The 15,248-nt window shown below is 44.1% G+C and overlaps 1 protein-coding gene across 8 annotated transcripts in view; it reads left to right on the plus strand.

Moving 5' to 3' along the window:
* pah (phenylalanine hydroxylase) overlaps window positions 1-10,936 on the plus strand; it is a 61,223-nt gene extending 50,287 nt beyond the window's left edge. For all 8 annotated transcript variants that reach the window (XM_069904405.1, XM_069904401.1, XM_069904407.1 and 5 more), the window contains 4 exons: window positions 2,451-2,546; window positions 2,632-2,765; window positions 3,756-3,871; window positions 9,799-10,936. In XM_069904405.1, the coding sequence (XP_069760506.1) occupies window positions 2,451-2,546; window positions 2,632-2,765; window positions 3,756-3,871; window positions 9,799-9,842 (390 nt within the window). In that variant the 3' untranslated portion in view covers window positions 9,843-10,936. The remainder of the gene's footprint in view (window positions 1-2,450; window positions 2,547-2,631; window positions 2,766-3,755; window positions 3,872-9,798) is intronic.
* Window positions 10,937-15,248: the final 4,312 nt, after the last annotated feature.

Below are 15,248 nucleotides of genomic sequence, written 5' to 3' on the forward strand. Positions count from 1 at the left end.
TTGGTTGAACCCTTCAGAGTAGCACTGGGTCTCCACTCTCCCAGGTTCACACCAGCGGCAGCGCAGCCTTTACACCGGTTCGGGCAGCGCGACCATTATACCGGCTCAGGCAGCGAAGCCTTTACACCAGCTCTGGCAGCGCAGTCTTTACACCGGCTCTGGCAGCGCAGTCTTTACACCGGCTCTGGCAGCGCAGTCTTTACACCGGCTCTGGCAGCGCAGTCTTTACACCGGCTCTGGCAGCGCAGTCTTTACACCGGCTCTGGCAGCGCAGTCTTTACACCGGCTCTGGCAGCGCAGTCTTTACACCGGCTCAGGCAGCGAAGTCTTTACACCAGCTCAGGTAGCGAAGTCTTTACACCGGCTCAGGTAGCGAAGTCTTTACACCAACCCTGGAAGCCCAATCTTTACATGGGCTCTGGGAGTGCAGTCATTAAACCAGCCCTGGCAGCGCAGCCTTTTATTTGCAACTTCCTCATTCTCTTGATCATCTGCATTGTAAATGGATCTGCTTCCATTACCTTTTTCAGAGTTTATTCCAGATATCCAACATTCATGAAAAACCTTCCCCTCAGTTCTCCTTTAAATTTCCCACCTTAAACCTGAGCCCCTCTAAATCTATGCTCTCCTGCCCAGGTAGAAAAATCAATTCTAGTTATCTATCCTATCTGTGCCCCATATAATTTATATACCTCCGTAATGTCACTCCTCAGTATTCTTGATTCCAGTGAGAATGAAGGTAAACTGTCTACAAGATTGTGAGAGGCATAGGTAGGGTGGGAAGCCAGGCCTTTTACCCCATGGCAGGAATAGCAAACGTCTGTACAAAGTGAAGGGAGGAAAGTTTAGTGGGGAGATCAGGGGTAAGTTTTTTTTAACACAGAGAGTTGCCTGGAATGCCTTGCTGGGGAAGGTAGTGGAGGCTGAAACCCTTAGACATGTATATGGATGGACAAGAAATAGAGGGTTATGGGGTAGAGAGAGTTTAGTACTTTTTTTTTAAAGGAATATATGGGTCAGCACAACATTAAGGACTGAAGGGCCTGGACTGTGCTGTAGTGTTCTATGTTCTATCCATTCTCTCCTTATAACTACTGCCCTCCATTCCTGGCAACATCACAAGTTCTCTCTCTTTTGTGACCACATCCTTCCTGTACTGTGGAAACCAGAGAAAATTTGTCCCTTGGTATTCATTGAACAATCTTAAACTTGTGCTTAACACTGGAAAAATCTAGCATTAATTTGTTACTGAATCTTTTCCTTTTCAAGAGTAAAATACAAAAGTCTGCCGATACCATGAATAAAGTCAACAATTGAAGTAAAAAAATGTCTTGTTTTACTTTCCCATTTCAGGCTCCTACCCCTGCATTATTAATGGAATTGTCACATGTACTTAATGTCCACAGTCTTGGCCAGTGGTGAACGGTGCACATCCTCACACAGATAGGCCTTTGGATGAATGAACCAGAGATCTCGCTGTTGTACAGAACATTAGAACATGGGTTCGAGTACAAAGTGTGGTCTAACCTCTGTTCCAATGTTTTGCATAACTGCCATACGGCTTCCCAATTCACACTCAGATTCTCAGCCATTGAAGGCAAGTGTGTCGAGTGCTTACTTCCCCACCTGTGTCACCACTTTCAGGGAGCTTTGCACTTGCTCCCCAAGGTCTCTCTGTACGTCAACACTCCAAAGGCCCTTGTCATTTATACATGTCCCTTCAGAATTTCACTTCCCAAACTGCATTGTCTCACACTTGACTGCATTGTCAGATAAGTAAGTGCATGTGATCTTGTGGGGACGCATGACATTACAGGTGTGTGTGTGTGTGTGTGTGTGTGTGTGTGTGTGTGTGTGTGTGTGTGTGTGTGTGTGTGTGTGTGTGTGTGTGTGTGTGTGCACGTGTGATGTTGTTGGTGTATAAAGATATGAATGTTTGATGTGAGATACAATGGGTGTATGATTGTGTGTGTGTGTGTGTGTGTGTGTGTGTGTGTATTTGATGGAATATATGTTTCATGGTCTGTGTATTTGACAGTATGGGTGCTTGTCATATGGGTCATATGGGTTCCTTGACGTTATGAGCATTTGATGGTATGATCGCTTGACGGTATGGGTGGTTTGATGGTAAGGGCCCTTGACATTCTGGGTGCTTGATGGTATGGGCGTTTGATGGTATGGGAATTTGATGGTATGGGCGTTTGATGGCATGGGCATTTGACAAAATTGGAATTTAATGATTTGAACTTTTGATGGTATGGGCGTTTGATGGTATGGGTATTTGATGGTATGGGCGTGTAACATTATAAACCCAGTTTATTTTCTGTGTTACCCAGGTGAACCATGAGTAGAGCAGGACTTTTGGACTGATTGTGATAGCAATAGGAGGTTAATATGACTCTACAGTACAGATCTTGCTGACTCACTCCTTCCCCTGCCTTTACTCCCAGCTCTATTGGTTCACGGTGGAATTTGGTCTCTGCAAGCAAAATAACGAAATCAAGGCCTTTGGGGCTGGACTGCTCTCTTCCTTCGGAGAGCTCCAGGTCTGTCATCTGCTGCTGTTTCCACATCTGTATATTTACCTTTCTAAACTCATGTTCACCACATAAATTGACTTTTGCTTTCCAGTATTGCTTGTCTGATAAACCGGAGCTCCGACCATTCGACCCTGAAACGACAGCCAGTCAGAAGTACCCCATCACCAGTTTTCAGCCCATCTATTTTGTTGCTGAATCGTTCGAGAACGCCAAAGAGAAAATGAGGTGACCTGTGTGTTCACTGTTAAGGAAAACATCAGTATTCGGAGAAAGTCACAGGCTACAACTGCAGATTTTAATTTATGGACTAGTGCCTAAAGCCATAAAGTCAAGCGACATAGAAACAGACCCTTCAGCCCATTCAGGCTGTGCTGACCAACAAGCACTCATTTATTCCCATCCTATTTTATTCACTCCCTAATTCTCATCAACCCCCTTCCTCCCCAAGATTCTACCATTCACTCACTCATACACACACCACGGGAGTAAAAACACAATGTTCCTCACACCTTGATGAAGGGCTCGAGCCCGAAACATTGGTTCTGCATCTTTATCTTTGCTAATATAAAGTTCACTGTTATGACCTGCTAAGTCCCTCCAGCATTGTGTTTTTACTTCAACCACAGCATCTGCAGACGTGTTTTACGTCACTCACCAGGGGAAATTTACAGCGGCCAATTCACAGCACATCATTGGGGTGCGGGAGTGAACTGGAGCATCCGTGGGAAACACACATGTGGAGAGGGTGCCAAGTCCACACAGGGGTCACGGTCAGCCAAGTAGCTGGACCCGTGAGGTTCCACGATCTTCCTATTGTATCGCACGTGCACACTTATTTGCAAGTAAGAACACCTGTCTGAATACCTTGATAACATCTGCATGAACACATTTTTTTTGATACCAGCAACTAAACCACTAGATAGTTGTGGAAAAAACCATCAGCGTTTAAATGAAGGTGCTATATAAATGCAAACCTTTCAATAAGATGACAGTAAAAAATATTGAAACATCAGATATTCTAAAAACATTTGTTTTCCAAATAATTTTAGCAGCTTGATTGGCATTCCCAGTTGGAAGCACCCCCCTCCCCCTTTCACTTGCCCATCCCCCCCTCCTGTCAAGTAGTAGCCGAAGTTACATGGGAACTCTGCGAGTGGGAAAGTTACATGGGAACTTTGCGAGTGGGACTAACCCTTACCTTTATTTCCAACATAGGAAATATGCTGCAAATATCCCTCGCCCCTTCTCTCTCCACTACAACGCTTACACACAAAGCATTGAAGTTCTGGACAGCATCAAGCAACTAAAAGATCTGGCTGACAACATCAGCAGTAAGTGGCCATCTCTGATAGAATAATTAGCTTATTGCCCATGATACCCAGCCAGCTCCACCCAGCCAGCTCCAGCACAAGGCCATTTAACAGGAGACTGGCTAACTTTCAATTGGTCTAAGCTGGAGGCTACAAATACCACCCCGCCCCCCATGAGAAAGGAAGTGGGCTCTCCCCAAGAGCAGTCTGTCTGTTCTTGCCATTCCCACAATGAGTTGCCGGTTAACTGATGTGGCAGGTTAGTTCATGACTTTTGCACCTGAATCCTTACATGGAGCTTGTGTACACCAGTGCAGCCAAATTGAACAATACCTGGGTGTGACCTCCACTCTGTTTGCAACCCCAGCAACCTCCTAGTGGCCAACCATTCCAATTCTGGTTCACACTCCCACACTCACATGTCTGTTCATGGCCTTGTACACTATCCCACCCTGACCACCCACAACTTGGAGGAACAACATCTTATTTTCTCCAGCTAGATGGCATTAACATTGACTTTACTGCCTTCCACTAAACCTGTTCGTCTTTTCTTTCCCCTCCTCCTTTTCCTGTCTTTCCAGTTCTCCCACCCACCCAGCCATCCCTCCTCCCCGTCTTTGCTGTTGTCCCCTCCCTCCTTTCTCCACCTATCATCTCCTGCCTTTGCCAACCCTTCCCCCGCCCTACTCTTTTGTTTGGATGCCTGTTGGCATTTTCTCATACTTTGATGAAGGGCTCAAGCCTGAAACATCGGTTCTGCATCTTTCCCTTTGTACATAAAGGAGCCTTTTCGACTTGTTGAGCTTCTCCACGTGATGTCATCCATACTTAAGTGAACAGATTTGTGAGGGCAGTTTATAATGTATGCAATTTGTTTCTTTTTTTAATCTTGAAATTCATTTATTATTAAATAGTTTCACAGTTTAAAATTATTTAATCCTTTCAATAGCTTTGAAAAGGCTCCGATTGTCAGAGGTGTTTAACATATCAGGTTTACCATCTCGAGGGCTTTTTGTTGGAAATGTTATCTGATGAGTTTTCCCCAGATGTACTGGAGTTAAGATTTAACACATCTGTAAATAGAAGGGAAAGCCAATCTTATTATGGGTAACCAATATATCACATATCTGAATTATTAACGGAGCTTAAACAGGTTGGGATTTATTCCCTGGAGCATAGAAGAATGAGGGGAGATTTCATACAGGAATTTAAAATGATGAGGGGGACAGAGTAAATGTAGATTGGCTTTTTTCCACTGAGGGTGGGTGAGATACAAACCAAAGGACATGGGTTAAGGGTGAAAGGAGAAAGGTTTGGGGGAACTTGTTCACACAGAGAGGGGTGGGAGTGTGCAACAAGCTGCCAGCTGAAGTGGTGAATGTGGGCTCAATTTTAAAATTTAAGAAGAATTTGGACAGGTCCATGGATGGGAGGGGTCTGGAGGGCTATGGACTGAGCACAGGTCAATGGGACTAGGCAAAAAAAAAATTGTTGGGCACAGACTAGAAGGGCGAAGAAGGCCTGTTTCTGTCCTGTAATGTTTTATGTTTATATATTGAATTGAATGAAGCTTAAGCCTGCACCTTATTTTCTATGGATTCCATGAAAACATGCAGGAATGAGTGGGAGGGAAGTGAACAGAGAACATTACAGCGCAGTTCAGGCCTTTTGGCCCACAATGTTATGCTGACCTATGTAAACTTACTCAATAATCTAAACCTTCCCTATCTCACCTATAACCCTCTATGTTTCTTGCATTCGTGTGCATGCCTAAGTCTTTTACATGTCCCTATTGTACCAGGCTCCACCACTATCACTGGCAATGCATTCCAGGCGCCCACCTCTCTCTGCATAAAAAAAAACTTACCCCTGATGTCTCAATTAAATTTCCCTCCACTCCTCTTGGACAGATGTCCTCTGGTGTTTGCTAGACTCGGTTGGGAAAAACACACAGGTTGTCCACCCTATCTATGACTCTCATAATCTTGTAAACTTCTAATAAATCATCTTTCATCCTTCTTCATCGAGGCAACATCCTGATGAATCTCCTCTGCACCCTCTCTATAGCTTCCACATCCTTCCTGTAATGAGATGAACACAATATTTCAGATATTTAGAGAGCTGCAACATGAGCTCTCAACTCCTGAACTCAAAACCCATACTAATGAAGACCAGCATCCCATAGGCCTTATTAACTATCCGATCATCCTGAGCTATATGTGTTTAATAGCAATGAGGTTTCAGAATGACATGGACAAACTCTGGGTGGGGAGGTTGGGGATGGGAAGGGAGACTGAAAGTATGGGGGTGATGGGAATGGTTGGGGGATGATGGGGATGGGAAAGGCGTGATGGGGATGGGTGGGGATGGGAAAGGGGTGATGCGGATGGGTAGAGGATGATGGGGATGGGTAGGGGATGAGGGGTTGGATAGGGGATGAAAATGGGTGGGGGATGAGTGGGGTAATGATGGGGATGGGTGAGTAGGGGGATCATCTGGATTTGCCTCTTGAAGCTCACTTACTGCTTGTGTGGGCAGGTCTGATTTGAGGCACATTGAGAGCCAAAGTTTGTTTCAACCCTAGTTACTATAAGCAGTGGTCTTGAGAATGGTATGAGTGGTGAGTGGTTTAGAGGAAGAAGGCAAATAATTTATATTCATGTTTAAGATTAAGAACCCACCCCATCAATTGCTCCAATCACCTTGTGATGGTTAAACAGGTAAATAAGATGGTGAGGAATGAGGAACACTAGCCTTCATTGGTTGTAGCATTGATGCGAGAGCCCTGAGGTCTTGGTACAATCTTACAATGTTTTGGTGCAGTTGTAGCTGAACCTTGTGTTCAATTCGTGTCTCCTCCTTTTAGGAAGGAGAAGGAAGCTTTAAAGAGGGTGCAGAGGAGACTCACCAGGATATTGCCTGGGATGCAATGTTTCAGGTGCAGGGAGAGACTGGATCAATTATTTTCCTGGGAGTGGCTGTGGGAGACCTAGTGGAGGTTTAAAATTGGTAGGCAGAGGAAGAATAGAGAGTGGAAACTATTTCCCGTATAGAGGTGTCTGAATCCAGGGAGCAGTTTTAGGGCGAGGTGGTAGAGGGAATTTGAAGATGATATCTATCTTTCTGGGTGGTTAGAATTTGAGGCCCATCAGTGTTCAAGTTGATTTGCATTGGTAACATCCCAAATATTTTGACTGTATTTTTGTGCATATGGCAATAATAAGCAATTCAATTTAAGAGCTACTCTTTACCTCAAGAGAGAAGAATGTGGAACTTCTTACCACAGAGCAATTGGAATAAGTTGTACAGAGGCACTTGAGGGGAAAATGGCTACATAAATCAGAGAGGATGAGATGGAAAGAGCTAACAAATGGTTCAGATGCAAAAGGGTAGCTAGCGAACGAGTCAATCTCTACCAGGATGATCTATGTGTGGACCCACTGGAAATGAATACATCTGGATTTACCACAGAGAAGGATGTGGAAGTTAGTGGGTTCAGGAGAAGGAGCAGTGATCTGCTGGGGCATATCCTCGTTACAAAGGAGGAGGTGTTGAAGGTCTTGGAATACATAAAGCTATATCCTTGGACAACCTTTTTCTCTGTTCACTCTCAACGTTGGCTTGGTCTGCAAACGTCCTAATAAATTGTGCTGCCTTGGGGCTTGGCTAAGTGTATCCCAGGATATTATGGGAATCAAGAGAGGAATCTGCTTGGACCTTGGCAGAGGTTTTTATATCTTCAATAGATACAAGTGAGATACCAGAAGTCTGAAGGATATCCAATGTGCCTTTATTTAAGAAGGGCATCAGGGATAGGCCAGGCCACCTCCAGTCTGGAAGCTTTGCATCAGTGACGGGATTATTAATGGAATGAATTCTAAATGGCGGGATTTATTTGTGTTCGGAAAGGCAAAGACTAATTGGGGATCATTGTCATGGGTTTGTAGACAGGAAATTATGTCTCACAAATATAAGTTGAGTTTTTTGCTGAAGAGATGATCAAGAGGATTGATTTTTTTTTAGAGATACAACACGGAAACAGGTTCACTTGACCCATAAGCCTATGCCACCCAATTATATCCATTAAACTACAAACCCCATGCATTTCTAGAAATTGGGAGGAAACCGGAACATCTGGAGGAAACCCATGCAGATACAGGAAAAATGTACAAATTCCTTACAGAGAACACTGGATTCAAACACGGACTGCTGGCGTTGTAATAGCATCAGACTATTCTCTACACTAACCGCCCCATCCTGATGATGGCAGGGTGATAGAGATTATCTACATGGCAAGGCTATTGACAAGGTCCCACATGTAGGCTTGACCAGGGAGTTAGTACATATGAGCTATAGAATGAGCTGATAAGATTAATACAAAATTGGCTTGTAGCTAGGAGTGAGAGGGTGTTAGTGGAGGGATGTTTCACCAGTTGGAGAGCTGTGACCAGTGGTGTGCCTCAGAGATTGGTCCAATGTTGTTTGACATACAAATTAATGATTGGTATGTCAATAGTATGATCAGTATCTTTTTAGATGGCAATAATGAACAGTGAAGAGGCTGTCAAAGGCTACAATGGGATCTAGGTCAACTGAAAATTGGGGCAAAGGGAGATTGAATATAACTTGGTCAAATAAGGGATGATGCGTTTTGCAAAGATAAATCAGGGCAAGACTTGCACATTGAATGCAAGGGTGGTAGCGAGTGTTGTAGAACAGAGAGACCAAGTATATGGGTTACTTGGGTGGTGAGGAAACATATGGCATGCTTGCCTTCAGCTGAGGCACTGAGTACAAGAGTTGCCACATCATCTGACAGCTGTACAAAGCACTGATGGGGCTGGTCTTGAAGTACTGGGTGTGGTATTGGTTCTCCCGGGATCCACAGCACATTCCGCTGTTCCCGCCTGGGCTCGTACCTCTGGGAGTTCCAGAGCATGGAGTATTCCCTGAAGTGCTGCAGCTTTGTCGGAGTTCTCGGGGGAGGGGGGGGGGAGGCTGCCTTCTTGGCCACTGCCGTATATGTTGAGGATGACCGACGTAGGGCTGAGCTGCTTACCCAAGCGCCAGAACCCGAAGGAACAAATCGTGGTTTTTTTATTAGGGTTGGGGTTAGGTTTTCTTTTTATGTAGTCAGGAGGAGAGAAGTACAGAAGAAACCAACTAAACTTGACTGCTTCACAAGGAAGGGGGCCCATAAACTTTGAGCAGGTCCTAAGGGGGCCACAGCCAAAAAAAAAGGATGAGAATAAAGGGTATGAAAAAGGGAAAGAGGGAACAGAAAAGATTCACAAGAATGTTGCCCAGATTGAAAGGCTTGAGTGATCAGGAGAGATTGGATAAGGTGGGTCTGTTTTCCATGAGTTGATGGAATCTGGTGGGGGGGTTGGGGGGGGGGGGTGACATGATAGACTTGTATGAAATTATGAGAGACATCAATAAGACAGGGAGCCAGTGTCTGTTTCTTGTGGTAGAGATGTCTAAAACTAGAGGGTATAGTTTTAAGGTGAGAGGGAGAGAGTTGAAAGGGGGTCTGAGGGAGTTGATCATTTTAATCAAGGACGATATGAAGGGTTTGGTACATGGGATAGGTGCCCGACTAGCCAATTAGATTTTAAAATAGCTTGGTGATAGGAGTTTGAGAGTGTTGGTACGTTTGCACTGCACAGTTTTACAGGCTGCAGGACCATGACCAGTGGTGTGCCTCAGGGTTCAGAAAGAGGACCCTTGCTCTTTGTAATGAGTGTGAATGATTTGGACATGGATGCTTGTGACAAGGTGAGTAAGTTTGCTGATGGCATGAACATGTGTGCTGTGTTGGATAGTGAAGAAGATTACTTGGGTTTGCAACAAATGGGGAACAGCAGATGCAGCTCAATTCTGAGAAGTGTGTGGGGCTGCATTTGGGTAAAGCAAAATTTCTGATCATTGTTGCTTTAAATCTCCAGGTCAGATTGGAATTCTCTCCCACGCTCTCACCAAGTTTGAATGAAGGCAGCCAAGGATGAAGACACCTGGTGAAAGACAAGGAATGGTGGTGCAGGAGAATTCTAAAATGTACAGATTGAGAAGGGTTCGATCACCCCATCCTGGTCTAAGCCATCCACTCTCCATCTCCCTCCCCACACGCCTTATAAAATTGGCACCTCTAAACCTAATTCAACAAATTGAGTTGAAATTGTTTGAAATTCTCTCTACCTCTGAAGCAGTCATGGCCCAAGCTGGTGAACTTGCCATCTCACCGGGAGGTGACCCCACCCTTACTTCTCCTTAACCTGCTGCCATTCTCACATTGCTCTCTAACCCCTTCCCTTCACCCCATGCTCTCTCACCATAGGTTCTCCTCTGCCTGCCTCTTCTCCTTTCCCACTTCCTTCTGCCCAATAATGTAGGACTCTCCCCAGCCCTTCCCCTCCCGTGCACCCCATCTCCATTTTATTTGGTCTTGACCAAGGTTCCCGGTCTGAAACGTCTAACCATTTCTCTCCGTGGATGCCACCTAACCCATTGAGTCTCCAGCTTCTTTGTTGTCCTTTTGAAAGACTGATCCAACTAACCTCACTCTATTCTTTCCATAATCTGCATTTATATTCCAGAATAACCCCTTTACTTTAACCTTACTTCAAGTACATATTAAGGCATCTTCCAGATTGTCCATATTCCACTCTGATAGAAAATTCCACTGATTCTTCAGCACCAATTTTAAATTTGAGTCTTTTGATCATTAACCCTCCCACCACTCACAACATTCAATCACCATCTATTCAGTCATTGTATTATCTTGTAATGGAATTATTTAAGTTTTCAGTGCTGGTGTAGATTTCATGCAGAGAATGGGTAGCAGTTAGAGCAACTCCTTTACAACACCAGTAATCGGGACTTGGGTTCGAATCCTGCACTGTCTGTGAGGAATTTGGACATTCTCCCGTGTCTGCGTGGGTTTTTTTCCTGGGGGCTCCGTTTGAAACGTACCTGGGGATGTAGGTTATTTGGGTGTAAATTGGGCAACATGGGCTTTGTTACTATGCTGTATGTCTAAATTTAAATATCAAATTAAAAAGATCTCAACTAGAATCCCTAAAGACATTACAACGTGCGCTGTGAAATTGTTGATCGACTTGGTATATTTCTGGGTTAAGGATATGGTGAGGAAGAAAAAACTTGTTGCTTTGTGCTTGTTGGTGTCGAATTTGGATGAAGAGGCAAATTTGATAGTGTTATTCCACGTTCCCTCTGCTGACAGCTTGTCTAGTGTCGCCTGCTCTTACTGGTTTTCAAGCTCAAATCAAGTTTGTATTGGCCATGGACAGGTGGGTTTTAATTTTATCCTGACGCTGCATTCCACCAAGGATTTTGTATTTTTGCCTGGCTTCAGCTCCAAGACAATCAATTCCCTGCAGAAATATTCAATGTCAGTCTGTCCACAACTGATCCCGTTGAAAACTTGTCACTCATTTTGTACCATTAGTGTTATTCCTTTACATTATCAGTGTAAAAACAAGCCCTTGGGCCCAACATGAACACACCAATCAAAATGTCTCACCCACTCGTCATATCTGCCTGCATCTGGCCCATCTCCCTCTAAACACCTCCTATCCATGTATTCGTCCACATTTTTCACAAACATTGCAATAGCTTTATCCACTTCCCCTGGCACTCATCACCTTCTGTGGAGTGGAATGGGGTTGGGGGGGGAGAAAAAAAGGAACCCCTCAAGTTCCTATTAAATCTCTTTTTACCCAGCCCCTCCTGACCTTAAACCTCTGTCCTCTGGTTAGTGATTTCACCAACTCTTGGCAAAGATTCACTGCATCCGATCTATTCTTCTCATGATCTTGTCCACTTCTGTAAGATCAAAACTCCTCCTCCTGCGCTCCAAGGAATAAAGCCCCAGCCTGCTCAGCCTCTCCCTGTACCTTCGGCCGCTCTGTTCTGGCAACGTCCTCGTAAATCTTCCCTGCACCCTCTCCAGCTTGACATCTTTCCTGCAGCACGGGGACCAGAACTGAACACGATGCTCCAAATGGGGCCTCACCAATGTCTTATGCAACTGCAACGTGACCTCCCAGATTCTATACTCATCACTCTGATGGATGAGGCCAATGGCGCTGAAAGCCTTTTTGACCACCCTGTGACTCCACTTTCATGATACTATTGGCCTGTACTCCTGGAAACCTCTGCTCCACAACTCTCCCCAGATCCTTACCACTCACTGTGTGGGTCTGACCATGTTAGACCTCCAAAAATGCAATGTATCTCTGCACTAAATTCCTTCAATTCCTCTGCCCACCTGCTGCAACCTTTGGCCACAGTCTTCACTCTCTAAAATACCAGACACTTCGGTGTCATCCACAAACTTGCTGAACATGCCATGGACGTTTTCATCTCAATTATTGATGTAGATGACAAACAGCACCAAAACCTGAGGTCCACCACTAGCCCCAGGCCTCCAGACCGAAAAACAACCTTCCACTGTCACCCTCTGCTTGCAGCCATTCTTCTATCCATTCTGCTATCTCACCCTGGATCTTGTGTCAGTTTCCTCTGGTTTCCTTCCACGTTCCAAGAATATGGGGTTAGTAAGATAATTGGCCAAACGGTCCTGATACCATGCTGTATCTCTACATTTAATTTGCTACATTCACCATTATCTCAAAAGAATTTGCTGTATTAAAGTTCTTAAAGGTGATTCTAATTCACAAAAATTGTGATAAATATCAATGTGCAAATGGAAATTAAGAAGGTTTCTCTGTGATTTTGGAAATGGACTCTAACCAGTTGATGTGAAGATGAACCAACTGTGCAAGCAACAAGTCCTGCCGAAAGATGCTTCAAATCTCACTGTAAAATCGTACTTATCATTTTATGGTTAAACCCAATATCTCTGTGAGGCAGGAACAGGTTGTTGTTTGTACACGGCACAGCATCAGAATATATTACTCACTGCATCTCTTCCCTTCGCTCGGTTTCCTGTTTGACGCCGATTTGTGCTCCAGATGGTTTTGAGAATGTGAATGGAAGGTTGGGGGTTTTCTTCCTCTGTGAAAGTGAGAGTCTGCAGTTTTGCACGCCCAGAAAAAAGCCCAGAGATCCTTCGGACTGTCAGTCCAGTGAGGCAGCTGTCCTGTTGCAATATCACTCATTGAAAGTCAGCTCCTGGCCGCCCTTTTGAATATTTATGTAAAATGGTCCTATTTTAATCCTTTGAACTTTCTTACCCCATTTCCTTTCCCAACCCCCATCCTGTTGTATATCCCTGAGCAACCTCCCGTAACAAATCCGAGCTTGTAGCTTACTACTGGTCTGCTGGTAAAATAACCCCTGTCCCTATATCTTAGTACATGTGATAATAAACTTGAACTTGCTCTGAAACAGACCATACAAATGTTAAAAAGTACTCACCAAGTCGGGCAACATCTGTGGTGAGGAAATAAACGTTTTAGCCAAATACCTTCCATCAGAGCAAGGAAGCGGTTGGTGATTTCACAGCCGGGTTTGCTTGCAGAGTTCTGATGACAGCTCACCGATCCGAAACATTTCTTGCTCATTTTCTGGGAGCTGTGTGCCATGCTAATTATTTACAGAATTTCTGGCTTCTGATTTGAGTCAAAGAGAATTTTTTTTTAAAAATTGATGTTCAGAAGCTGCCTCACTTAGATCAGGAGCTGAAGATTAGCCGTCAGTTCTTTTGACAATAAATTAAACTAATGTGTGAGTTGAGAGATTTTGAAATGGTAAATTTCTTTAAAGCTTTAAGCTCCTAAAATTAACAGAGTGTACATATACCTTAATCTAAATTGCATTAAGTATGTTTACATTGCTGCAGGCTCTATTGTTACATTCTATATCAGGAATATTTTTTGGATGAGACAATGTCTTACGTTTTGGGGAACGTGATGTTAACTTTCACGGGCCAGGTTTGCTGGAGCAGAGTTTTGAGGAGAATTGTTATCATGACAAGAGAAGATGGGACAGGGAGAAATGTATTGAACAATTTACCCTCATGGAAGGAGATTGTCAGACTCGGTTCAGTAATGGACTTGTGCAAGGTATCACAATGTAGAGTCGGGAGAGTTAATCTGGGCTAGAGACCAAAGATTTAAATGAGTCCTGGCTCAAAGGTCAGGGGGATCGGAAATTGTAGAAAGGGCTCATTAGGTTATTACGGTGCAGAGAACCCATTCACCCCACTGCAGCACCACGGTTAACACAGGGGCAGCACGGTTAGCACAGGGGCAGCACAGTTAACACAGGGGCACCATGGTTAGCACAATGCTGTTACACTGCCAGTGACCCAGGTTGGAATCCCGTGCTGTCTGTAAGGAGTTTGAATGCTCTGCTGTGTGTACGTGGGTTTTCTCCAGGAGCTCTGGTTTCTTCCCACCCTTCAAAACGTACTGAGGTTGTAGGTTAATTGGGTGTAATGAGGTAGCACTTGCTTGTGGCCCATGTTACCATACTGTAGGTCTAAATTTAAATTCCCATATCCCTGCACTTGTTTGAAACAGGAAACAGATACACCATGGGGTCAGGTAGCTCCTGTAAAAGGAGGAACAGTCTGGGGCCTTTCTTGCAAAATAATGTTGCCTTATCTGCTCAGGGGGCTTTGATTTTCATGTCTCCTTCACATGTCATGTTTCCAGAATTCCAGTATCCCTGTTAAAACTAAAGCATACAACAATTGTCTTAACTTCTAAGTGAAGTGTCATCTGAAACACCCAAACCCCTCTGTTTGGATTCTGTTTGTTCCACCAAACCTCTGAAGTGTACAATTGCATGTGTTCTAGAATTGCATATACTTCCTTGATTAACTTCACTGGTGAATACCATAAGATGGTGAGCAACACTGCAAATCCTTCCCAGCATTAGTCACAAAGGCAAATTGAATTGGATTTTACCAGTCAGCAATGCTAGGGAACATCAGGGACAGATTTTCTTTGGCTTGGCTTCGCGGACGAAGATTTATGGAGGGGGTAAAAAGTCCACGTCAGCTGCAGGCTCGTTTGTGGCTGACAAGTCCGATGCGGGACAGGCAGACACGGTTGCAGCGGCTGCAGGGGAAAAGTGGTCTGAATGTTCTCATTAACATTGTCTCAATGTTAAGATTGCAAGACCATAAGATATGGTGCAGAGCCAGGCCATTGATTGATTCAAGCCAAAAATAAATAGAGGACGTACTCGTTATAAATTGACTGATTTGTAATGTAAAAGATAAGGTGCATGGTATTGTTTATCTAATAAAATAGTTTAATGATATTCAAGGTTGCAAATCTTTGTTTTTTATTTACCAAGGTATGTTAATTTTCATTTTATATTGTAATATATATTCCTAAATGTCTTCACTCCTTTTACTCCAATCTTGGGGGAAAGTCACTCAAACTTTTCTTCCAATTCAGAA

This window comes from Narcine bancroftii, chromosome 11, assembly GCF_036971445.1.
Source record: "Narcine bancroftii isolate sNarBan1 chromosome 11, sNarBan1.hap1, whole genome shotgun sequence".
Taxonomy (NCBI): Eukaryota; Metazoa; Chordata; class Chondrichthyes; order Torpediniformes; family Narcinidae; genus Narcine; species Narcine bancroftii.